The sequence below is a fragment of the Mesoplodon densirostris genome, chromosome 2 (genome assembly GCF_025265405.1).
Source record: "Mesoplodon densirostris isolate mMesDen1 chromosome 2, mMesDen1 primary haplotype, whole genome shotgun sequence".
Taxonomy (NCBI): domain Eukaryota; kingdom Metazoa; phylum Chordata; class Mammalia; order Artiodactyla; family Ziphiidae; genus Mesoplodon; species Mesoplodon densirostris.
In genome coordinates, this window is record NC_082662.1 from 47,442,475 (window position 1) to 47,467,108 (window position 24,634).

Below are 24,634 nucleotides of genomic sequence, written 5' to 3' on the forward strand. Positions count from 1 at the left end.
TTTCCAGATCACACTTTTATTCTTACAGAAGCGGGGGTCACACAGCCATAGGGACATGAAGTGTTCAGACAGTAGGCACAGCGCCTGCAGCTGCAAGAGCCTGCTGGGGGGTGGGGGGGACCCATGCCTTTTTCCGTGGTCCCCACGATTAAGGAAAAAACTAAAAATCACACAGCATTCACTGCCATCCCCACCCCTTCCCTTTCAGTAACAGCTAATTAGATTATGCATCCTTCCAGCCAAAGAAACTGGCTAGAATCCGGATTTTACAGAAAACCTTCATGCAGAGAAACTCAGCGTTCCGGAAGGGAGGCCTCTTCTTATACTTTCCACACACGCTGCCCCACTCCCGCCATGTGCCAAGTTTAATTCCACCTGAAACCACCACCTGGATGGGTAGTGACAAGACTGGCTACAAGAAAGAGCTGGTCACTCAGCTCAACATGCTTGGAAGACTGCCCCTTTCTAGGCAAGATATCACTGAAGCAAAACACTAACCTGAGGCTGGTGTGATCCCCAGACCCTCCCTTCCAAGCCCCGGGTTCCGAGTGAGGTCTGTGAAGGGCAGGATTTTGGTTTGTAGGACTGAGGATAACAGAAGCTGCTGGCATCTCTGCCCACACTCCCAGGGGCCCAGGGACGGAGGCCCCACTGGTGAAAGGATGGGGCCTTATCTGTTGGGCTAATCTAGCTCGGGCTCACCATTCCTCTACAGCAAGTAGGATCATCAGTTTAGCACCGAGCGGGAAGCCCACGGGCCCACTAGGAGAGCTAATGCCAAGTATTCACGTGCTTTGCATACAAGCGAGAAAATGAGGTTTCTTATTTTTTTCTTATGCCCCCTCCAGAGGCCAAATGGGGAAGAGTGGTTCCTCTGCCTTCTGAGTGCCCTGAATGCGCCCAGAACTCCCAGGACCATGCCAAGACACTACAGCGTGCCAAGCCCAGGGAAGGATGACTGAGCCTCGGCAGCCAAATCGTGGCTCTGGGAGGATTCTGGCAACCTGTGGTGCCAAGACTGACACTTCCTTTGAGGCCATGGATGCGCCTTTCTGAAAAGATGAGAGCTGGCTCTGGGCTGAAGGAAGGACCTTAAGTGGCAGACAACCCCCAAGCGTCCACTTAGATCATTTGTTTTTCCTCTGACTATCCGCACACAAGAGGCTTTTCACGGGGTTTGCAGTCGTGTTTAAGACAGCTCTGCACTTCTAAAGCAGAAGGGCCCCCGGTGGTCTTGTGTGTGCTGATGTGACAGATGAGGAAACTACAGCTCAGAGGGACAAATGACTTGCCCACGGGTGCAGAGCTCGTGAAGAATACAGCAAGGACTGAAACCCAGGCCTCCTGGCTCCCGGTGCAGTGCTCTCTCTCTCTCTCCCCAAAAACGTCACCGCCTGGCACAGTTCACTTGATTCCAGCTTCCCTTACACAATTCCCTCTCAGATTCTGGGTTTTCAGCTGAGGCTGGGCAGTTCTTAAGACGGAGCTGCATAAACAACCAAGCTTTACTAGGTGGGCAGGGACCTGGGAAGGTTTCCTTCCTTCTGGAATGGAAATGGAGCTAAATTTTCTCTGAGCTTAGGATTTGTAAGGCACTAAAATTAACTACAGTTGGGGGCCAGGGGAGAAAGAAAAAAAGGGGGAGATGAGTGGTTGGAGAAATCAAGTTGATGCTGTTTTCTTTCAGCCCTGCAGTGAGGAACCCCACGAAACCGGGTGACGGTGGGCTCCATTTTCCTGCTTGGCACGGTCCCACCCCCCCAACTCCCACTCCTACTGCAGAGCAGAGGACACAGCCCCACCATGGCAAAGCGGGTCCTGGGAACAAGAGCCATGGAGGGTGGACAGCCAAGAATGAGCCCAGGTCCTCTGGATTCAATTCAGAGCAGAGACCACTCACCCAACCTGGGCAGGTGTCCCAGGCCTGGGCCCGGCCAGGATTCAACCCTGAAGTGTCTTCTCCAAGGACACAGTCCCCTCTGAGTGGATTTGGGCAATGGCTGCAGTGGGCCTGCAAGCCTGAGCATGGAGGAGGAAGGGGCAAGGCGCCACCGAGCATGGCAGGGAGAACTTCGGAATCAGACCTGGCTTTGGCACAGCACATCTTGGGCCCGCCCCATCTGTTGTCCTCCCAAGACCCCAGGGATGGAGAGGAACCTTCCTTCCTTCCCTCCGCGAGGAGGTCTTGCAGCTGACAAGTGATGGCAGCGCAACTCGAGGGCACCCACTTCAGCCAAACCCGAGCCCAGGTGACCTAACATGGAGCCTTCCCGGACTCAACCACTGAATCCAAAGCACTTTAGTCCGACGTGACGCTGAGTGGGAAGCCGTGCTAACAGAAGCTGCCACTTCTCCGGCATCTCTGCTGCGACAGGTGCTTGACTTAGATGACAACAGCAGGCAGACAGCATTACCCCCTTTTAACAGATGAGGAGCAGGGCTCAGAGTGGCTGAGTGACTCACTCAGAGTCACACAGCTAATGAGCGGCAGAACTGGGAACTAGATTCGGGTTTGTCTGACTCCAAATCTCATGTCCTGTCCACTCTACTTGGCTGCCCCTGAAAGCTGGGAGCAAGCTGTCGGGGCCATCTGGGTGGGGTTTCTGGAGGGGTTTCTTTCTGAAAGTGTGGATCTGGCAGAGCAGCCAAGCTTGAGTGAAGGGAAGATAGATGCCTTCTGGCCCTGGGGACAGGGTCCGCCCTCGCGTCCGCCTTCTTCCGAGTGGGCTCCGGCTCAGTGCCTGGCAGCCTTGCAGATCTTGTCATAGACCTCCGGGAAGGCGTCCTGGCAGCCGAGCTGTTTCCGCAGCCTATGGTACAGGGAGCCGTCAAACATCTCCCAGAACTCCTCCCGGTCCATGTAGCAGTCGGCATACAGCATCTGGAACCTGCAGCGCAGACACAAGGGTGAGGACGTGGGGACGGGGGTAAGAGGGGCGGGGAGGGGAAAGGGGCGCAAAGAACCCCAACCATCCCTAATGCGCCCCTAATGCACCGCCTGCTCTGCAGGGCAGGACGCGCTTTTGGAGGATTTCTCTTGTTTAATCCCCCTAATGAGCTAGTGCTTGAGGCTGGTGCAGGAAATTTTATCCCCATTTTACAGACGGCGGGCGGGGGGTGGAATCTGGGCTCAGGGCTTTAAGTGGCAGTGGAGGCAGAGTCAGGAGCAGAATGCAGTGCACCGAATGCCCGTCTCCCCGATACGGTCGCCAGGCTGCTTTCTCTCTCTTTTTTGATGTTCAGTAAACTGCACATAAGGAAAGTGTACAACTTGAAGCTACAAGGACGTATGTCGCAACACAGGGAATATAGCCAATATTTTATAATAACTATAAATAGACTATGACCTTTAAAAATTGTGAATCACTAAATTGTACACCTGTAACATAATATTGTACAGCAACTACACTTCAGTAACATAAATAAATAAAATAAGCACAAAAATTTTTTTTAATGAATTAAAAAAAAGAAACATACTGCTTGATAAGTTTGATGTATGTCTGTAACCTTGAAACTGTCACCTCAGTCCAGATAACGGCCATATCCATCACCCCCAAACTTTCTTCATGCCCCAAATTCCCGTGTTGTCTGTCCATCACCCTCCACCATCCCAGGCAGAACTGCCTTCTGTCACCATGGGTTCATCTGCATTTTCCAGAATTTTATATAAATAAAATATATATATATAAATAGAATCATACAGTACTCTTTTTTCCTGGCTTCTTTCCATCAGCATAATTATTTTGAGATTCGTCCACGTGGATTTTGCACATCCATGGTTTGTTCCAGGATGTTTCTGAGCAATGCTCTGTCCAGGCCTCTGTGTGGTTTTCATGGTCCTGAGTACCCCCCCAACCTCAGCTTTGGCCTCCAACCTGGAGTGGGAGCCCCTGGACACGTCTAAAGCACCCCCATCAGCGCTCTGCGGCTGACGGCCACACTCTGGGCACTCGCTCACCCGTGCACACTTCGGACGAACTTCTCCAACTGCCTCATGCAGGACCGGGCTTCAAAGTGCTTCACACGCGGCTCCCCGTAGGCACCAATGTCGACATAGAGCTCGGCCTCGTCTCCCTTGGGGTGTACCAGGCCCGGCTGGCTGGGCAGGATGAATGGGCACAGCCAGATGGGGTAGACCTGGGGGGCCAGGGAAGGCGTGTTGGTGCTTTTCCTCCCCCAGGAGGCAGGCTCTGCAGCACTCCCCTCTCTCTACTGCTCACAGGCCACCCTCACCCCGCGTCCCCACTGAGCTCCCGGCCCGGCTCACGTGGATGTCGCTGTGGAAGGTGTGCAGGGCCCGCGGCAGGCACTTCATGGGCACCAGCATGTCCTGCACCACGTGGTGCTGCTCGTACAGCTTGCGCAGCGTCTCGCCCTGGGTCAGCTTCAGGAGGGAGATCTTGGGAGGCACCATCCAACCAAAGAGGTAGCGGAAGACGGGGTTGTTGCCAAAGGGGATGATGTCCTGAAAGACAAGGGTTGGGGATGGAGAGAAGGAACTCAGCAGGGCCCAGTGTCCCCAGGTGCCAGGGGCCGGGTCCTCCTCTGGTGCTGGACAGAAATGCGACAGGTCCACTCCTATCTGGCGGGGAGTGGTGGTACCCAGGATTTACCCAGCTGGATCTGGGTTTGATTCCCAGCTCCGGCATTTACCAGCTCTGATGATGATCTTGGGCTGGGGACTTAACCTCCCTGAGCTCAGTTTCCTGATCTGCAAAATGGGGCTCGTGAGAATGAATGGTAAGATACCAAATGGAAGGCACTCAGCCCATTGCCTGAAGCAAAATAACAACGAAGCTATCATTGCTGTTCTAGTGGCTGAGGTCAGTGTGGCTGGCACAGAGCAGACACTCCATAAATGTTTGAGAATGCTGTTGAATGGCAAGAGGGATGGATACTCAGAGAGCTTAAGCCATTTCCCTAAGGTCACACCGCCAGAGACGGCTCCCACCGAGGTGGGGAAGGTCTCGCTCAGGTTCAACGATGAGCCCTTTGGTTTATAGCATCTCCTTAGAGGCCTTCTCTGACGCCCCTATTAAAATGTCACTGCTTCCCATCCCTCCATACACACAACAGCAAATTTTTGCTCACCTGTAAAGCCAAGCTTGACAGCTACCTTCAGTCCTAGGCAGAGCTATAGCCACTTTCTCTTGCTCCTGTGGCCCTGCACAGTGCTACCCACCCTGCCTCCCCCAAGCTGGCCTCTTGGGAAACCCCCCTGAGCAGGGCTGTCCTTCCTCTCCCACGCCTCAAACCTCCACAAGGGAGGAGCCCCCCATTCACGATCGTCCTCCCTGCCCCCAGTCTGCCGTCTTCCTGAGGGCTGCCAGCGTGCACCTGATACCCCATCCCCATAGCTCCTGGGCCCTAGAAGCCAAGGACATTCCTTCATTCGTTAGACAATTACGAGGCGCCTATGCGCTCAGGTGCCAGGTTCTGTGCTGGGTGCTGGGGATACCCAGATCATCGAGCCGTGGTCCCTGACCTCAGGTGTGAAGAGCTGCAACAGAGAGATGCAGAGGCAGCTCATAAAAGGGTCCACGTCAGACTAGGGTCAGCGGTGGCTGCCCAAAGAAGCCCCCAGGCTAAGCTTCAGAGGCTGCATGACTCTTCCTCTCCCCTCCCTTCCCCTCCCCTGGAATCATCTCCTCTGATCACCAGCCCACTCCCATGAGGGAGGGAGGGGCCTGTCTGCTCTCTGCTCTGTTAGATTCCAGCTCCTACACCAGTTCCTGGCTCACAACAGAAGCTCAGGAAATAGCATGGCTTTTATTGTTCCCTTGGTTGTCCTTGGAAAAGCCACACAGGCCCATAGCAGAAATCCCCCTCAAAGGCTAAGCCCTGATCCCATTTCCCTCACAGCCCTGACCACTCATCATTCCTCCTCCATCCCAATCTCTTTCCCCTCCACAAAGGCAACCATTCTGAGGAATTATTTGTGGACCCTTCTAGAGACATTCGATGCACAGACAAGTCCATGGGCTTAAAAAAAAAATACATGTCACAAATGGCAGCGTCCTCCTGCTTATCACTGTATCCTGGGTGTCGGCACACAACGCTACTGCATTCTTTGTCCTGGATGCCTGACCCTGTACAGACAGACCTTGTTTTATTGCACTTCTGATTTGTGATCAGTGATCTTTGATGTCACTACTCTGACTTGCTGACAGCTCAGATAATGGTTAGCATTTTTTAGCAATAAAGTATTTTTAAATTAAGGTATGCCTCCCCCCTTTTTTTAGACATAATGCTAGTGCCCACTTAATAGACTACAGTATAGTGTAAACATAACTTTTATGTGCGCTGGGACAACACTGTAAAGCAATTATAGCCTAATAAAAATATTAAATTAAAAAATATATATATATGCACTGGGAAACCAAAAAATTTGTGTAACTCACTTTATTGTGATATTTGCTTTATTGCAGTGGTCTGGAACCCAACATGCAATACCTCCAAGGTCACCCTTCACGGGGTGGGGCTGCGAAGTTCTAGCCCCCTGGCCTCAAGGTGGGACAGCTCTGGAGGGCCATCCAGCCCCAGAGCTCCCTGTGGGTTGGCTGAGGTCTTTGTTGTGACTGCCTCACACCTCCCCTTTTCCCTCTGCCCGGCCCTGCTTCCCTTTCCCCTCGCAGCTGAGGATCACCAGAGTTCTCCTGAACAAACTTCCTGTGCGCACATCTTGGTAGTAAAATACCCATCCTTCCAGATTCTTCCTTTAACTTCAGGCAGTACAGGCTAGTGTTTAACAGCACAAAAATATAAGACAAACCTCATTTTGAAACCTAACTCTGTGGTTTGTTTTGTTTTGTTTTGTTTTTTAGTTTCTGCTTTATAACAAAGTGAATCAGTTATACATATACATTTGTTCCCATATCCCTTCCCTCTTGCGTCTCCCTCCCTCCCACCCTCCCTATCCCACCCCTCCAGGCGGTCTAGCTCTGTGGTTTTAAAACCCATCCAGGAGTTCTCTGCTGCTCCTTTCTTCAAGAGGTGGAGCTTAATTCCCCCCTCCTTGGGTGTGGGCCTGACTTGGTGACTCCGTTCTAATAAGAGAGTACGGCGGGAGTGGCGAGGTGCCAAGACTGGGTCATGGAAGGCACTGAGGACCCCTCCTTGGTCTCTCTCTTGGATCACCTGCTCTGGGGGAAGCCAGCTGCCCTGTTGTGAAGACACTTGAGCAGCCCAGGTGGCAAGGGACGGAGGCCTCTTGTCAACAGCCACGTGAGGGACCCTTCCAGGAAGCAGACTCTCCAGCCCTACTAGAGCCTCCAGCACACCAGCCCTGCCGACACCTTGACTGCAGCCCTGAGCCAGAAACACCCACGTCATCGCTCTCCAATCCCTGAGCCTCGAAACTGAGATAACAGAGGGCAGTTGTTGTAATCCTCACAATTTGGGGTTAATTCATTATGCAGCAATAGGTAACCAATACACTCTTATCTCTTACTGAGTTGTGTTACTTTAGATAACCTAAACCAGTTTCTTCATCTGTAAAGGGGAAATAGCACTAGCACCTACCCTCACAGGGCTGTTAGGAAGATGGAGAGAATGCATGTGAAGTGTCTGGCCTAAGAACTAACATGTAAGGAGTGATTCATGTTCATTGCTGCTGTTATCATTCGGATGTGCCCTCACGTACTTTGCTGGCCCCTCTTTCCTTTCCTGTCTCTTAAATATCCCTGCTCTTGACAAAACCACACCTCCCACATCCTTAACACTGCTCTTGGCAGGGATAAAGAGGGACTCGGGGGTCTTCTGCCTTTGGCAAAACTTTCCACCAAACGCTCTGGGCCTGGACACTGCTCAGAGGATTAACAGGGATGGGGGAAGCCCAGAGCTCCCCAGGCCTTGATGAAGCCTCTGCTGGCCACTCCTCCACCCCGTACCACTGCCCCATCACATCCTGCCTGAGAGACCTAGCCTACGATTAGAAGGGATCCGACACCTCCTCCTAGGAGACCACCAGGTGTAATTCCTTCATGCCTGACATCCCTATTTATCTCAGTCACGGTGGACTTTTGGGTGCCTCCCACTAGCACCCTTGATGTGCTACAGCGATGCAATGTCTTTTAACCTGACCCCACTGGCCACTGTCCCCCCATCTGCCAAACCCCTCCCCTGTGCTCTCTCGTGGTCTAGACAGCAGCAAACCCCCTCCATCCTCAAGCTCTTCTCTCGACCGTCGTGTCCTCTCCTTGCTCTTAGCTGGAACCTGGCTGGCCCCTGCAGCCCTCCGAGGTGGTATCATTTTCTCTCCATGACCCTCTGGGGTAGACGGAGGTGAGGTGGGTTCCTCATTACTGCTTCTAGGTCTCTGCCCCTCCCATTCCCTGAAAACCCTCAGCGGCTTTGCAGCCACCTGCCCATCATCTCCACCCCCGTCATCTCCCTCGTTCCCAGGTCACTGCCACCTTCTTCAACACCCATCTTATCACTGATGTGATTTAATATCCACCTCTATGATCTTTCCCACGCCCCAGCCTCCTGTCTTCCAGCGATCTTACCTTCCACCTGGCCTCTGCCCTGACTCTCTTGTCACACTCCAGAGCAGGGGATGAGGAACTATAGCCCGTGGGAATCGGTCTGCAAGAGGATCCAGTCTGCTGGCCAAATCTGGCCCCCTGCCTGTGTTTATACATAGTATCACTGGAGCACAGCCATGCACGTCTGTTTGTGCACTGCCTGTGGCTGCTTTTGTGCTACAAGGGCAGGGCTGAGCGGCTGCGACAGGGCGTAGGACCCGCAGAGCCTAAAGCTTTTGCTATTTGGCCCTTTAAGAAAGTTTGCTGACCTCTCGATGTTGTCCTATTGTCTGTATTCATTGCCTCTGCTGACTTGGAAAAAAACAAAGCACATCAGAGCTGTGAGTTGAGTTTATTCAGTGTCTCACTGACTATAGCCTGGGAGACCCGCTCTCAAACGGCTCTGAGAAACCGTTCCGAAGAGGTAAAGGCCAGATCAGTATGTATGTGATTCTGGCAAAGCGTACGTGTAATCAAGCACAGGTCTCGGTCGAAGGTTGTTGCTAGTTATGAGGCACAGCCATCTTATTAATGGTTTTGGTACTTTTCTAAGTATGGGAAGATCCAAGAATTTGGGTTCATAAAATTTTCTCCCCAAAATATCTACCTATCTGAAGGCTGTCTTTATCTGCCAGTTTTCCCATAGCACAGAGTGCCTCATTAATGACCTTTGCCCTGAATTTCTTTCAGAGGGGGTTGACGGTGACCGCAAGGCCTAATGACTTCATTCTTGCAGAACTGGATGGTAGGCAATATTCTTCATTTGGCATCTCCATAGTTTCAATTCCGAGCGTGTGCCCTCTGACCACCACTAACTCTCCTTCCTGCTGCTCATGCCCTCCAGTGCTCTGACGTCAATTCTTCACCCCACGGGGCACCCAGGCCACCATATCAGTCCCTTCAGCCCCGCACATCCTCACTGGCCCCCCTCAGCTGGCTTGGATTTCATCCTGATCATGTCCTGGCTTTTCCAACCCCACCCCACTTGTACTACTCATTTGCAAAACCTCAACCGTGGTTAAATCTAACTTTCTCCCTAGGCTGTACCCCGTCCACAGAGCTGAACGTGTGAAAATCCACAACCACCAGGGCTGGTCTCACTGTAAACTCATGGTCATGAATCTTTGGCAGGCCCAGTGTTGCCCAGCAATCCTATGACATTTTCCCAGTTAATTCATTCCCACTCTCCAAGGGACAATTTCCCATCTCCTCTCTCCTCAGTCCTTCAACAACCCCTCACCCCCCCGTCTTGGCTAAAATCCTTGCTTCCTATTTCGTTGAGAAAATAGAAGAACTCCCACACCCTCCCCCCACCAAATGGTCCTCCTGTTTGTAGCAACTGTTCCATTAACACTTACTCCCTCCTGTCCAGTGGGTGAATCTCCATGCTCTCACCTAAAGGCAACCTCTCCACCTGAGCACAGGATCCATCCATCCTCAAGGTTCACCCTGCGAGCACACCCTCTCCCCTGCACTGCCAGCACGTCAACATGCGGTAACCTCTCCCTTCTTGAAAGTCACACATGGACTTCCCTGGCGGTCCAGTGGTTAACACTCTGCACTTCCATTGCAGGGGGCACGGGTTTGATCCCTGGTTGGGGAACTAAGATCCCATGTGCCGTGCGGCACAGCCAAAAATAAAAAAATCAAAATAAAAAATAAAACAGTCACACAAAATATTTCCCCTAGATCCTACATCCCCCTCTGGCTCCCACCCTACTTTTCTGCTTTCCCTTATACTGAGCCTTCTCAGATTTCCATTTTCACTGTCTCCACTTGCCTATCTCTGTTTTCTCTTGAACCCACGTCAGGCTTTCAGCCCCATGGCTCCAGGTCATCAGTGACCTTCTCACGACTAAGACCAGGGGTCGATGCTTTGTCGTCATCTCGCTCAGGGGCATTTGACACAGCTGTTCATCTTCCTTCTTGACATGCTGTCCTCAAGTAGCTTCCGGGATGCCAGTCCTCCTGGGTTTCTCCTCCCCTCGGGCTGATGGCGTCTTCTCCTCTCCTGGCTGGTTCCTCCTCCCTCAACTTGCAGGGCTTGGCTCTGGGACTTCTCTTCTCTAACCTCCCTCACTCATCTAGTCCCCCGGTGTTAATTAACATTTCTCTGCTGATGATACCCACAGTGATATGGATTTCTTCGACCTCTGCCCTGAAGACCTGACGTATGTGCCAGCCGCCCACTCAACGTCTCACCTGGATGTGTGAAAAGCATCTCACGCTGACAATGTCCCAAACCAAACTTCTGATTTTCCTTCCCAGACCCCTCCCCCATGCTGTCCCTAGCAGTCAATGGCACCTCAGGTCACCCAGTTGCTTGGGTCCCTAACCTCGGAATCACACCCAAGGGCAATCTGTGGGGAATCCTGTTGGTTGGTCCAACCTTCACAGCACCTCCCAGGTCTGAGACCCCTTTCCTCCTCCACCGCTACCACCATGGACGACAGAATCTTCTTTCTTCCGCTCTCCCAATCTTGCCACCCCCACCCCGTCCACTCTCCACCTAGCTGTCAAAATTATCCTTTTAAAACAAACATCAGGTCATGTCACTTTTCTGCACCAAGTCCTCCACTGGCTTCCTTATCACACAAGGTAAAATACAAAGTCTTCCCCTGACCTACAAGGGCCCACATGATCTAGGCTATGGCTGCTGTTTGACAGCATTCTCCACCATGGGTCTAGCTCAAGGGCCTTCTTGCTGTTTTCAGAAACACGCAGCCTTGCTGTGACAACTTGCACTTGCTGTGATGCAAAAGAGTGGAGTTGGACCCCCACCTCACACCATATACAAAACTTAACTTAAAATGGATCAAGAAGCTAAATACAAGAGCTAAAACCATAAAGCTTTTAGAAGATAACACAGGAAGAAATCTTCATGACTTTGGATTTAGCAATGGATTCTTAGATACGACACTAAAAGCACGAGTAACAAAAGGAAAAATAGATCAACTGGACTTCATCAAAACCAAAAACTTTTGTGAATCAAAAGACATTATCGGACAGGGAACTATATTCAATATCTTGTAATAACCTATAATGGAAGAGAATGTACAAAAAGAATATATATGTGTATATATATGAATATGAATCACTTTGCTGTACATCCGAAACTATCACAACATTGTAAATCAACTATATTTCAATAAAGTTAAAAAAAAAAAAAGACATTATTGGGACTTCCCTGGCGGTCTAGTGGTTAAGACTTCACCTTACAATACAGGGGGTGTGGGTTCCAGCCCTGGTCGGGGAGTAAGATCCCACATGCCTCATGGCCAAAAAACCAAAACAGAAGCAATACTGTAACAAATTCAATAAAGACTTTAAAAATGGTCCACGTCAAAAAAAATCTAAAAAAAAAAAAAAGACATTATCAAGGAAGTGAAAGACAACCTACAGAACGAGAGGAAATATTTGTAAATCATGTATTTGATAAGGGCCTAATATCCAGAATATATATAGAACTCTTACAACTCAACAACAAAGATCAATAACTCAATTAAAATTGGGCATAGGATCTGAACAGATACTTCTCCAAGAAATATACAAATGGCCAATAGGCACATGGAAGGATACTGAACACTGCTAGTCATTAGGAAAATGCAAGTCAAAATCACAGTGAGATTCCACTTCTTACCCACTAGGATAGCTATAGCAAAAAACCAGAAAACAACAAGTGCTGGTGAGAATGTAGAGAAATTGGAACCTACACATGCTGCTGTTGAGAATGTAAAATGGCTCAGCCACCACGGAAAACGTTTGGCAGTTCCTCAATAGGTTATACACAGAATCATCACGCGACCCAGCAGTTCCACTCCTAGGCATGTATCCTCCAAAACTGAAAACTAGTACTCAAACAAATTCTTGTACATGAATGTTTGCAGCAGCATTGTTCACAGTGCCAATAGGTGGAAACAACTCAAATGTCCACCAGCAGATGAGCGGAAAAACAAACTGTGGTCCAACCATACAATGGAGAATTATTCAGCCACAAAAAGGAATGATGTACTGATACATGCTACAGCGTGGATGAACCTTGAAAACAGGCTTAGTGAAAGAAGCCAGGCACAAAAGGCCACATGTTGTATGATTCCATTTATATAAAATGTCTAGAATAGGTAAATCCATAGAGACAGAATGCAGACTGATGGTTGCCAGAGTCTGGGGAAAGGGAACGGGGAGTAACTGCTTAATGGGTACAGGATTTCCTTTTAGGGTGATGAAAATATTTTGAAACTAGATATAGTAGACACACAACATCATGAATGTACCAAATACCACTGAACTGTACACGTTAAAATGTTTCATTTTATGTTTTCACTTCAATTAAAAAAAATAAATAAAAAGCTACCCACTCAGCCCATCTGAGGACCTGTGCTCTGGCTCTTCCTCTGCCTGGCGTGTCCTCCCTATGTTCAGGTCCCGCTCACAAGGCATCTCCTGAGAGGCCTTCCCTGACCGCTTATTTAAAATGTCACTGCTCCCCGTCGCTCATCACACAACAGCAAATTCTTGCTCACACGTCAAGGCCACGCTTGACAGCTACCTCCAGCCCTGGGCAGGACCAGCCACTTCCTCTTCTCAGGCCGCAGTCTGTCTGCTTGGCTAGGCTACAGCTCCTCAAGGACAGGTCAGTGTTCCCCAAAGCACTGGGCCCCGCGCCCCACCTTCTGGCACAGGCAGGTGTGTGGGGAGAGCCTGCTGCTTTAAGGCAAGGTGGCTGCTCCTGAAGAAGGAAGCACTGTGCTGCTGGGTTAAGAGGCTGTTCTGGTCCCTAGGACAAAGCCACTCTTTTCCCCCAAGGGAGGGGAAACCATCCTGGTTGCCAGCCTGGCCGGGAGCCAGGACTACCAGGAAATCCTAGCCTCACCTGGAGCTCCCAGAAGATGCTGCGCGTGTGGCGATGGTAGTAGTGTCTCAAGGGGATGTACTCCAGGCCCTCGCGGTTTGTCTTCAGGTAGTTCTCCACGTGCTTGAAGAACCACGGCTTGTAGTAGTTGCCAATGCTATTCAGCTGCAATGACAGAGGGCACTGTGTCAGGCCACAGGCAAGTCCCAATGCCATTGGGCTGTAACAGTGATACCTGGCTTCTGTTCCGCACTCCTGGCCTCTCCAGAGCTCTTTCATGTCTATTATTGCCTCGGAGGCTCTTGAAAGCCGGGCGAGGTTAATGCGCAGAGCCAGCATTCTCTAGCAGAGAGAGAAGCTCACAGAGGTTAAGTGGTGAGCCCAGGGCCCGACAGCGAACTCCTGACAGGCTCGAGAGCTCAGCCTGCTACTCCTCCTCGGTGAGAGAACTGAAGTGCTGGTGTCTGTCGCCGTAGGCCACAGTGCAGCGCTCCATACAGGCGTGTTCCTCCCCACCTCCCTCCCACGAGGCCAGCGTCGGCACGAACACTGAGCGTGGGTCATCCTCCCCACTGGGTCCCACAGCCGACAGCACTAACTGACCACGGTGCTTTCCCTGCTGCCCTGGACCAAGCTCCACATCCTCTGGCCACAGCGCTCCCCCCACGCAGCCACCATCAACGGAGGAAGCTCACAGTAAAGCTACAGTCTTCCCTGGCACTGGGCCCCATGGTCTCCAAGCCTAAATCATATATTTAGCTGGTGTTTTCTTCAGCCCTAAATGGTTCAGGACTCTATCTACTGTGTGCCCTGGGATGACTTAGCTTCTCTGAGCCTCAGCTTCCTCACCCATGAAAGGAACTGTGGGCCGATGCTTTTGGAGACAGGCAGGGCAGCAACCCGGAAGGGTCATGGGCTTCAGGTTGGGCGGCCGAGGCCAGACCCTGGCCGTCACCCACTAGCTGTGTGACCTGGCGCAGGACACTTTGAGCTTGTTTCTTCACATGTAAAATGGCAATAAAGATAAATACTTTGTGGGAGATCTTTGGGCCTATTAGAAATTACATACACACACACTTCAGACGCTCGGGCCCATGTCATACCAGCTTCTCTTGGGGTGGGAGAGGCGCCCGACTTTTGTGGGGCAGGTGAGATCACACCCAGCAAAGGGACAGGAGGAAGCGGAGAGTGGAGGCCACGTAGGAGAGGTAGAATGTTGCCAGGGGACCATCAGGGAGGGAAAGACAGGAGCAGAGGCAAGAAGTAAGCAAGCCCAGAGTGGCTGGAGAATAATCACAGCACAGGCTAAGTGCCCACACTCCAGGCAGGCAGCACCAGTACCCGGCGTATTCACTCTTTGTCCCCTCCCTGACTTTGCATACATTCATTATCTCCTCCATGACCTTGCACACATCCCTTCTTTCTCTCCTCCATGACCTTGCACAGAAGGGCTGTCCCTGCTTCACTAACCAGGAGAAAGAATCATCAAGGTTGAAGGGACTACCCGAGGTCACAAGGCTGGCAAAAGGCAAGGCAAGGACTCAAGCACATTCCATGTTGCAAAAGAAGGCCAAGGCGGATGGCAGAGAACCTTGAATGGTGGGTTCTAGAATGTGGGCATTATATATATAAAAAAAAAACTATTAACTTTTTTCCCGATTCTAAAAGCAACGTACGCGCCTTGTGAAAACTTCAGACACTGCAGTAATGTATAACCTGAGAGATGCCCCTGTAGCCTCATCCTTCAGGGGGAACTGCTAAAAACTGATGTGTATTCATTAGGTTTTATTTTCACACACACACAGATTTATATAAATGGGACTGCTGTGTGCCTACTGTTTGCTGATTTGCTGTCTCCACTTTTAATGCACTAGGCTGATCCTGGCAGGTTACTTAGCCTCTCTGAGCCTCATTTTCAGTACAGGCAAAATGGTTAGAGAGACTACAAGAGATAATGCAGGAAGTGCCAAGCACAGGGCCTGCCCACAACAGGGGCACGGTATTCAGTTCCCGGCCCTCTCACTGCACCCAGCCCTCGGCAGCTCCCTCCACCCTGGAGCCAGGCAACCTCTGCCCTCCACCTCTGGCAGCCAACACTTGCAGCCCATCTGGGGGTCACCGCTGTGTGCAGGCCACTCTGCTGCTAGGCCACTCTGCAGTGGGGAAACCAGGCCACAAAGTACCAGGAAACGGGCTAAAGAGCCTGCTTGTCCAAGTCAGTTAGAGTGTGGATAGTGCAGGGCGGGGAAGAAGTCACCACAGGCTGGCCTCCACCTGCGAATGCAAAGGGGAGTCAGATCTAACAGGAACAGAGCAACTTGATGTAACCCTAGGTGGACCTGGTCACACACCGGCAGTGGCACCAGCTGCCTGATGAACCCGAGACTCGGGGGAACCTGGATACAGGCACTCCTGGTGTTCATGGACTCATCGGTAACTCTTTGTGCCAGAGAAGCCTGGGACATGATAAAGAACCTGGATGGCACGTCTCTCCTGGGGCATATAGCAGCCGTGGCAGCCAAGAGGCGGCAGGAGTTCCAGTTCCAATCCAAGCACTTAGATAACAAGCCACTTCCTATCTCCGGGCTCCCCTGTAAAACGGGGTGGCTGCCTTCTCCCAGGGTGGACAGTGCCTGGGCACGCAGGGACAAATGCCTGAGCAGCCTGCCAAACAGGCATGTTTGGGAGAAATGCTCTTCCGATGAAACATGCACAGGCCTCTGGCACCCATCACTCTCCCGCGGCCCCAGGCCCCGTTCTCATCCGGCATCATGGGAACACTTTGCAAAAGTCTGTGGCTCGAGGCCTGGCCCCTCTGCCACTGATACCAGGCAAGCCTCTGGGGAAAACCTTGGTCTTCCTGGGAAATAAGGGAACTGGTCAGAGTGTTCAAACAATTTAAAAGCTGTACAATCCCTTTTGCCCAACTGCAACCTTAGGTGGCATCTAATACATCAAAGAGATGACTTTCAGTACAAAGCGGGTGGTGATACCCCTTGGTCCCGGCCCTTAGCTTATCACCACTGGCAGCCTCCAGAGGAACATCTCAGACAAGGTGGAAAACCCCTGGACGAGACCTCCTTGCCAGGTGACTAGGTTCAGAGTGACACACTGCCTGGGCTTTGGCCCGACCTGAGCTCAGGCAGAGCCAGGGCCTGGGGACACCAGAACATTTGGGCTCAGTGTCTGAAGTCCCACTCCTGCTCCAGGATCCCCATCCTCCAGTGCCCACTAATGACCCATAAAGAATGGTGCTCGATCAAAGTTTGCAGATGATGCCAAATTCTAGAAGCTGGTATGGCGGGGAACAAACACCCAACCAGGAGTCAGAGACCCAAACTTCAATCTGCCTCATGCTTGCTGTGGGTCCTCAGAGGAGCCTCTTTCCCCTTCTGGGCCTCCGTTCCTTATTTGGAGAGGGAATTGTATCAGATGATTTTTGAGTCCTTTTTGATTTTAAAATGCTTTAAGTATATAGGGATAGATCAAGAGCCTTAAAAGTGCCTATGCTTTGTTGTACGAATTCTACTTGAAGGTGTTATTCAAATTATAGACAAAAGATGTCTACTGCTACATTAATTAAAATGATGAAAAACTGGATGCAACTTTAATTTCCAACTATGGGGCAGTGGTTTAGTAGATGATAGGGCATTTGCTCACTGCAATGTTTCTGCAGTCATTAAACATGAAGGTAATGTAACGATATGTAGAAATGCTTATCACATTAAACCAGAAACTACAAATTTGAACAGGTGATCACAGCTGAAGACAAACAAACCGAAACGCTGTGCAAAGAGATGGTAACCTTGAAAGTACCTGAGAACTGAAAAATAAAACGAGCTACTATTTTTAACCCTATCAGATTGGCAAAAATGAAAGAATGATGCTATCCAGCACTGGCAAGGAGGTGGGGGAAAGGTATTCTCACACACGACTGCGTCGCTGGAAGTGGACAAAAGCACACATTTCTGGCAGGTCACTGGTCATATCTATCAATATTTAATATATTCAAACCCCTTGGGTCAGGAATTCCTTTTTTTGGACTCAATCCTACAGAAATGCATGCACAAGAGGCCAAGGATAGATGCAAGAGAATCTTCAATGCAATGTTACTTGTAAGAGCAAAACATTTTAAGCAAAATAAATGCTCATCGGGAAGCAATGAGTTAGGCTAATTACAGGCAACAACAGAAAGCATGGGATAAAACGAGGGCGTGGGCATGTACACACGCGTACATGCGCACGCACAGGCACAGGCCTTGAAGAGTGCAGTGTTACAAGTGGTTACCCTGGGAGCATGCTTGGGTGAAGAGATGCACTTTAACTTTTTCTTTATATATTTCAACATTGTTATACTACTTTTGTAAAAGCTTTAAAAAAATCTGTGCATCGAAAAGAGAGGAAACAAATCTATCAAACACATTAGCAAGAACTGGATTGGGTCATATTTATAGGTGGAGTCTTTTCTTTCCTTTTACTTCTGTACACTTTCCAAGCCTCTCATAATAAGCACAAATCCTTTCTCAATGGAGAAAGAACGGCTATTAAAAATTACACAGTGTACGCTGAAGGGGTGTGAATCTGGATTCTGAGGCATCAAATCCATTACTCAAATCTTGGCTTTGTCATCTTGTGGAAGTTTACATGGCCTCTTGGAGCCTTGGTTTCTTCATCTATAAAATGGGGTTACTGTGAGGATCAAAGAGTACGCCTATCAAGAGACACACACGTCACCAGGCAGATGGTAGGGGCAGAGTAAATGGATACTTTGGTCACAGCCTAAGACGGCTGACCATAGCTCCTGCTGCCCAGGTGGGCTGACCCAGGTCGCAGCCTCAAAGAGCGTGGCTGCCAGGGTCAGGGTGGGGAATGAGGCTCCATCCCAGCCCGTCCAGGCCCTCCTCCTCCAGGCCTACCTTGCCAGGCTCTGCCTCATCCGTCATGACCCCCGTCATGATTACGGCCTCCTCCAGGGAGTACAGCAGCCCTTCCACGAAGTGGTTCTCCTGCCGCTGGGACTCACGGGTGAACCTGTCACAGATGGCCTCCAGGCCGCACACCGGCTCAAACCGCAGCTTGACGTACTTCTTGGCGGGGATGATGCGGATTTCGGCGGCCACCAGGAAGCCCAGGGTCCCACAGGACCAGGGCACAGCGTAGAACAGGTCTGAGTTTTCCGACTGTGAGGCGGAGTGGACACATGCTGAATGTTTGACCCCCAAACCCCGCGCTGCAGTGAGTCATCAGCGGGGCGCAGAGGACGCAGGGCCTGGGCTAAATCCCTGTCCTGGCACTATCTGTGTCAACTTGAACAAGGACCTCGCAACTGCACTTTCTGGGCCTCAGTCCTCCCCCTGCAGCTTCAGCATGACATTTGACCTTACACTGCCCTCTGTATCAGGGATGCTCAGGGAGAGTACATCCTCTCTCCTCCACCTGGGCACAGCCCCTGGACCACAGGCTACCCAGGAAGAGGCCAGGACCAGCTCTGCCCAGAGTCCTAAAATGAGGGACCAAGGGCCAGGGGTCCCAGGCCAGGCTAGAGAGAGATGAACCCTTAATGAGGGTCAAGGTAGCCAGGGGACATTAAAATGGGCCATTACTGAAACTTACAAAGCCTTTCCCATTCCGTTAGCTGTGCATTCCCCGCTCCCCAACCACAGTCCAGGGAGAGCATTAACATTCCTGCTTGAATGGCTAAGGAGAGTGAGGCTCCAAGAGGGGACAATGGCTCACCCAAGGCTTCCCCCCAATTCAGTGCAGCGATGTCGGGCTCAGGCAAGGCCGCCTGACACCTGATCCAGCGACCCTCCTTCTAACCTCATGATTTTCTTGTTTTGGTATTTGTCTTGGAGACAAACAACTTTTCATCTGGCCGTTCTAAGGCAGCTTCTTTGATTCTAATAAAGCTCCTTGTGAAGAAGTCTAGCCTTGTCCAGGCTTTACGGAGAGGACAGTCCTGCATGGTCTCTGCTCACGCTGAACGCCCTTGGTGCTGGTGTGGTGGGTGCAGCGAGGTGGTGGGGTGAGGGCCATGATGGAGCAGGGGAGCTCTGCAGCAGGTTGGCAGAAGTCTCTGCAACAGCGGACATGGGCCACCCGATGCCCATCTGGGCCACCGCCTGATCACACCGTCAGCTCACAGCAGTAATAACCAGGTGTCCGCTGCACGCCCGGCTCTGTGCTAGGAGCTTAATATACGGCATCTACGTTCTCCTCCTGACAACGCATTTGCCAGATGAGGAAACTGGACCTCAGAGCAGGGAAGTAATTCATGAATGCCTGTCTCCTTTCTCTGCTCATAATAAACAGGTTAGAAGGCAGGGACCAGCGAGCGTTTCGGGAAAGGTGCTGAACTGGTGTGAATCCTGAAAGAGGTCTATCTTGTCCAGACCAGAGCTCTCAAGCCTGCAGTCCTGCCCTGGACTCTGTGAGGCCAACAACTCTGGTGGCTCTCAGAAACATTCACTTTTTTTTTTTTTTTTTTTTGCGGTACGTGGGCCTCCCACCGCTGCGGCCTCTCCCGCCGTGGAGCACAGGCTCTGGATGTGCAGGCCCAGCAGCCATGGCCCACGGGCCCAGCTGCTCCGTGGCACGCGGGATCCTCCCAGACCGGGGCACGAACCCGCGTCCCCTGCATCGGCAGGTGGACTCTCAACCACTGCGCCACCAGGGAAGCCCGGAAACATTCACTTCTAAAGGATCACACTGTTCCTCCCATCCCAGGGGCTCCTTAGATATGCTCAGTGAGATCTGAGTTTATTTAAAGTTTCCATCTGTCCTGCTCCGTAACTGTTTGCATCCTACTTTGGGCCGTGGAATTGCCTTTTATTTCTCCAAAACCGCCCCTCTGATTACTGTTGGTTACACCTCACCACTGGCATAGAATGTTGATGCTTGGGCCTGACTTCAAGACAGTATGGTGACATGAACTGCTAAGGGCATTGACTTGGGAGCCCGATAAGCTGGGTTTGAATCCCAGCCGTGTGGGATTTACTAGCTGTGTGATCTTGGGCAAGTTCATTAACCTCTCTGTGCTTTAGTTTCCTATCTGTAAAATGTGTCTAATAATAGTACCCACCTCATAAAGTTGTTTAACAATTAAATGCCTTAATATACATGAGGCATTTACAACAGTATCTGAGCACATATCAGGGGCTACATAAATCTGTTATTATTATGGATACAGACCCAGACTGGACAGGTGTATTTGAAATGAAGCACCCCCAGGGGAGCCACCTCCCAGGGGTCTTTAATGCCCAGAGCAGGCTGGTGGGGGCATCCCCCAACTCTGAACTCACCGGTGTGCATCGCACAAAGCTGCCATCGGCCAGGACCAGCTCGTAGGCAGTGCAGATGTGCTGGAACAGGCCATACTTGTGGGATGAAGACTCGATGCCTGTGCCCATGATCAATCCCCCTGCAGAGACATGTGCATTAGCCAGGCAGAGCTGGAAGGGGGTTGGGGAGAGCTGGGAAAAGGACACCTCGCTGGAGCTGGGGAAACTCAGAGCATGAAGGAGGCATGACAGGGCTGGCAGATCTTAGGGGAGATTTCCCATCTCTATGGATGTAGAGAGCAGGAGAGAGAAGGAGGGCCTAAGATGTGGGCATGAGGGCTTGCTTAGAGGTGGAAGATGGGTGGGAGACCCCGTCAAGGGCGCTCACGCCATCACCTCTGGCCAGACCCAACCTAGAAACCTGTCTGTGCACATTCATTTCAGCAGGGACATTGATGAAAAGAGGGTTGGTTGGGTGGGGGAAGCCGTGTCCCTTGGGAACAGTTAAAGGACCTGAAGGTGTTTCCCCTGGAGAAGAAAAGGCTCTGGGACCTCGAATCCTACGGAAGGAGAGACTAGACTTATTCTGTGTGTTTCACGGGGCAGAACTGGAGCGATGGATGCAAGTCACAGGGAAGCAGGTTCCAACCACCGATCGAAAAGTGCATGCTGATAACGTAAGCTGTTCAGACATGGACTGACAGGCAGTGAGTGCCCTGTCTTTGGTGCTGGACGAGACAGGGTGACATCCGTCACAGATGGGACAGTGGTGACTCCTGGACCTGAAGGAAGGTGGGCCGAGGTTCCTCAGCTCTGATGAAATCTGTCTGATTTCTCACCCACTGTGAGGTCATCCAACTCGGGCAACACAGGCAGAGTCCAGCCAATGGAGGTCAGCAGGGCAGTCACCTGACCCATGGTCACCAAGGGCTCCACGCGGACAATCTGCTGACACAGAAGAGAGACCCTGGGTCACAAGGAGGCTGCCAGGCCTAATGGGGGCTTCTGTCTGCAGAAGGTGTTATCCCAGACCTTCCCAAACAATCAACATGGGGATTCCTATATGGGCTTTACAGCCTCTTTCCAGAGCATTCCACCACCTTTAGTTACAGTGAATGGGGTTTCTCGTGCTGGGTTAGATAGTGTTTAATCTTGTTCTTTCAAATACCTTTATATTTAATACTTAGTTTATTCTTCTTCTAGAAGAAGAAATACTCATTTATTTGGAAGAAACAGCATATACGAAGAAGACAAAAATCATTAATCCTAGTTCTTCCAAGTTATCAATGTTAATACTGGAGTATATCTCCTTTCAGTCTTTTCCCATGCATATCTATATTACTACTTTTATGTTTTAATACAACACACACACACACACGCCCACAAATGCAAACACACATAACACAGACTTTTTTAAAAAAATTTAATGCTATACCGTGACATGATCCCTTGTCATTAAATCCTCCTGGAAAACATGATTTTTGTTCAAAGGACAGGGCAATATTAATTCAGTATCTGGCATCATTGGTTTTCTTGGCTTTGTGCATGTTAGACCTGGTATTTCTACCGATACAGTATTCCTGTAGTTTCTCATACTATTCAATTTGACATAATCTTCAATAGGAACTAATGCTTCTCTTTTTCTAGGGTGTGTAAAATTCAGAACCAGGAAGATTCATCCCCTCTGACCCTAAACACGGTCCTAAAGTAAACTGCTTGGGGAAATTGGATCCCAAAGATTACAGGTGGGGAATTTTGTAGTGTGTCCATATTCCACTGTAGATCAAAGAAGCCCAGCTAAAAGAATTGTGGACTGACTGACAAGACAACTGTGTATTGAGCAAAAATTCTTTTTGAAAGGGCTATCTTGAAGATTATGACCCAAACACTGGAGGAACTGAGGTGACCAGCAGTAAAAGGAAATCCTTAAAAATTTATTGACTTAAGTAATTTTGCCTATGTTACACATAATAATTAAAAAAAAAGTTTATGCTTAAAAAAAAACATGATTTTTTTTTTTTTTTTTTTTTTTTTTTTTTGTGGTACGCGGGCCTCTCCCTGTTGTGGCCTCTCTCATTGCGGAGCACAGGCTCCGGAGGCGCAGGCTCAGCGGCCATGGCTCACAGGCCCAGCTGCTCCACGGCATGTGGGATCTTCCCGGACCGGGGCACGAACCCGTGTCCCCTGCATCGGCAGGTGGACTCTCAACCACTGCGCCACCAGGGAAGCCCAAAACATGATTTTTAATGGACACACGAATACGCCATCAAGAGGACTTCTGCTTTCAGTCAAGATGGAGCGAAAAGAACCAGTTTAACCTGCTGCCTGGAGAAAAAAAGGACAAAATATATGAAACAGGAGTTTTCAACACAGTAAACATCAGGCAGCGAAGTTAATGATTGCTGACAGGAAACAAACAGGGTGAGCTCTATGAATGCCCCAGCTAACTCCCTGGAGTTAGGCAGTGCAGGAAGGGAGAGCCCAGTGGACTCTGAGTCAAGGGCCCTAGAAGACCAAGGTGAATAGAGTCTGCAGGACAGAGTACTGGAGAGGAGAGAACTGCAGAGAGAAAACTCTGAAGTACTGCGAAGAGTGCCCGTTGAGTATTCAACTGAGTACTGATTGGTGCATACACAGGACGAAATTATCAGAGGCTGAGGCCAGGGGAAGAGCCTGGCAGGTAACAGTGCCAGGGGCTCACACAGGGCAGGAAATAGTATCTGTTCCCACAAGCCAGACTGGAAAACTTCATGACTCCCAGGGCACTGGGTAGAGTACTCAGAATATTCTTGCCTGAGCAGCGGGGAATAATTGCCCCTAGATTACATGCTGCTCCAGGCCCACCTGAAAAATCAACACCAAACAGGATCAAACTGTTTCTCAGTAACTCGGCTCTATCTTAGAACAAAGCTCACTAAGGTTTACAGGGGTATAAAAATATCCAGCACCCCACACAAGGTAAAATTCATGATGCCTAGAATCCAATCAAAGTTCACCAGGCATGCAAAGAGGCAGGAAAATTCAACCCATAATGAGAATAATCAATCAATCTGTTTTGATAAAACAGACCCAGAATTGACACAGATATTAAAATCAGCAAACAAGGACATTAAAATAATTATTGATACTGTATTCCCTATGTTCAGAAAGTTAAGTACAGACATTTAAAAGGCAGTAAAAGGATCCAAATCAAACTTCTAGAAATGAAAACCACAATGTTAGAGATGAAAAATACACTGGTTGGAACTGACAGCAAATTAGACACTGCAGAAGAAGAGTGATGAATTTAAATACACAGCAATAGAAACTATCCAAGATGAAACACACAGAGGAAAAAAACCTTTAATGAACTGCTGTTCATTCAGCTCAGTGAGCTGAGCTGTAGAACTACTTCAAGTGGCCCAACATATGTGTAACAGCAGTCCTCAAAGGAGAGAGAGGAAGGGAAAGAAAAATATTTGAAGAAATAATGACCCCCAAAATTTCAAATTTGATGAAAGATTATGACTCCCGAGCACAAGAATTATGAAGAAAACTATACCACAGCACACTGTAATAATTGCTCAGAACTAGTTATAAAGATAAAATCTTAAAAGTAGCCAGAGGAAAAAGATAAGTTACATACAGAGGGACAAAGATAAGGATGAGAGATTTCTTGTTAGAAATAACGCAAGCAAGAAGACACTGGAGGGCTTCCCTGGTGGCACAGTGGTTGAGAATCTGCCTGGCAACACAGGGGACACGGGTTCACGCCCTAGTCCAGGAAGATCCCACGTGCCACAGAGCAACTAAGCTCGTGCACCACAACTACTGAGCCTGTGCTCTAGAGCCCAGGAGCCACAACTACTGAGCCTGTGTACCACAACTACTGAAGCTAACGCACCTAGAGCCTGTGCTCCGCAACAAGAGAAGCCACCACAATGAGAAGTCCTCATACTGCAATGAAGAGTAGCCCCTGCTCGCAACTAGAGAAAGCC

At 50.0% G+C, this 24,634-nt stretch overlaps 1 protein-coding gene and 1 non-coding gene across 2 annotated transcripts in view; one reads left to right on the top strand and one right to left on the bottom strand.

Annotated features, from left to right (window-relative positions):
* The window catches only part of DHCR24 (24-dehydrocholesterol reductase), a 36,579-nt gene continuing 11,945 nt past the window's right edge, over nt 1-24,634 (bottom strand). The window contains exons 3-9 of the mRNA XM_060089861.1: nt 21,497-21,602; nt 20,679-20,797; nt 18,294-18,557; nt 13,399-13,542; nt 4,268-4,465; nt 3,959-4,137; nt 1-2,888 (exon numbers count right to left, since the gene is read on the bottom strand). Coding sequence (XP_059945844.1) covers nt 2,735-2,888; nt 3,959-4,137; nt 4,268-4,465; nt 13,399-13,542; nt 18,294-18,557; nt 20,679-20,797; nt 21,497-21,602 — 1,164 coding nt within the window. The 3' untranslated portion in view covers nt 1-2,734. The remainder of the gene's footprint in view (nt 2,889-3,958; nt 4,138-4,267; nt 4,466-13,398; nt 13,543-18,293; nt 18,558-20,678; nt 20,798-21,496; nt 21,603-24,634) is intronic.
* On the top strand, nt 22,103-22,234 carry LOC132484787 (small nucleolar RNA SNORA8). The gene has a single exon (XR_009531336.1). It is a non-coding gene; the product is annotated as a small nucleolar RNA SNORA8 (small nucleolar RNA).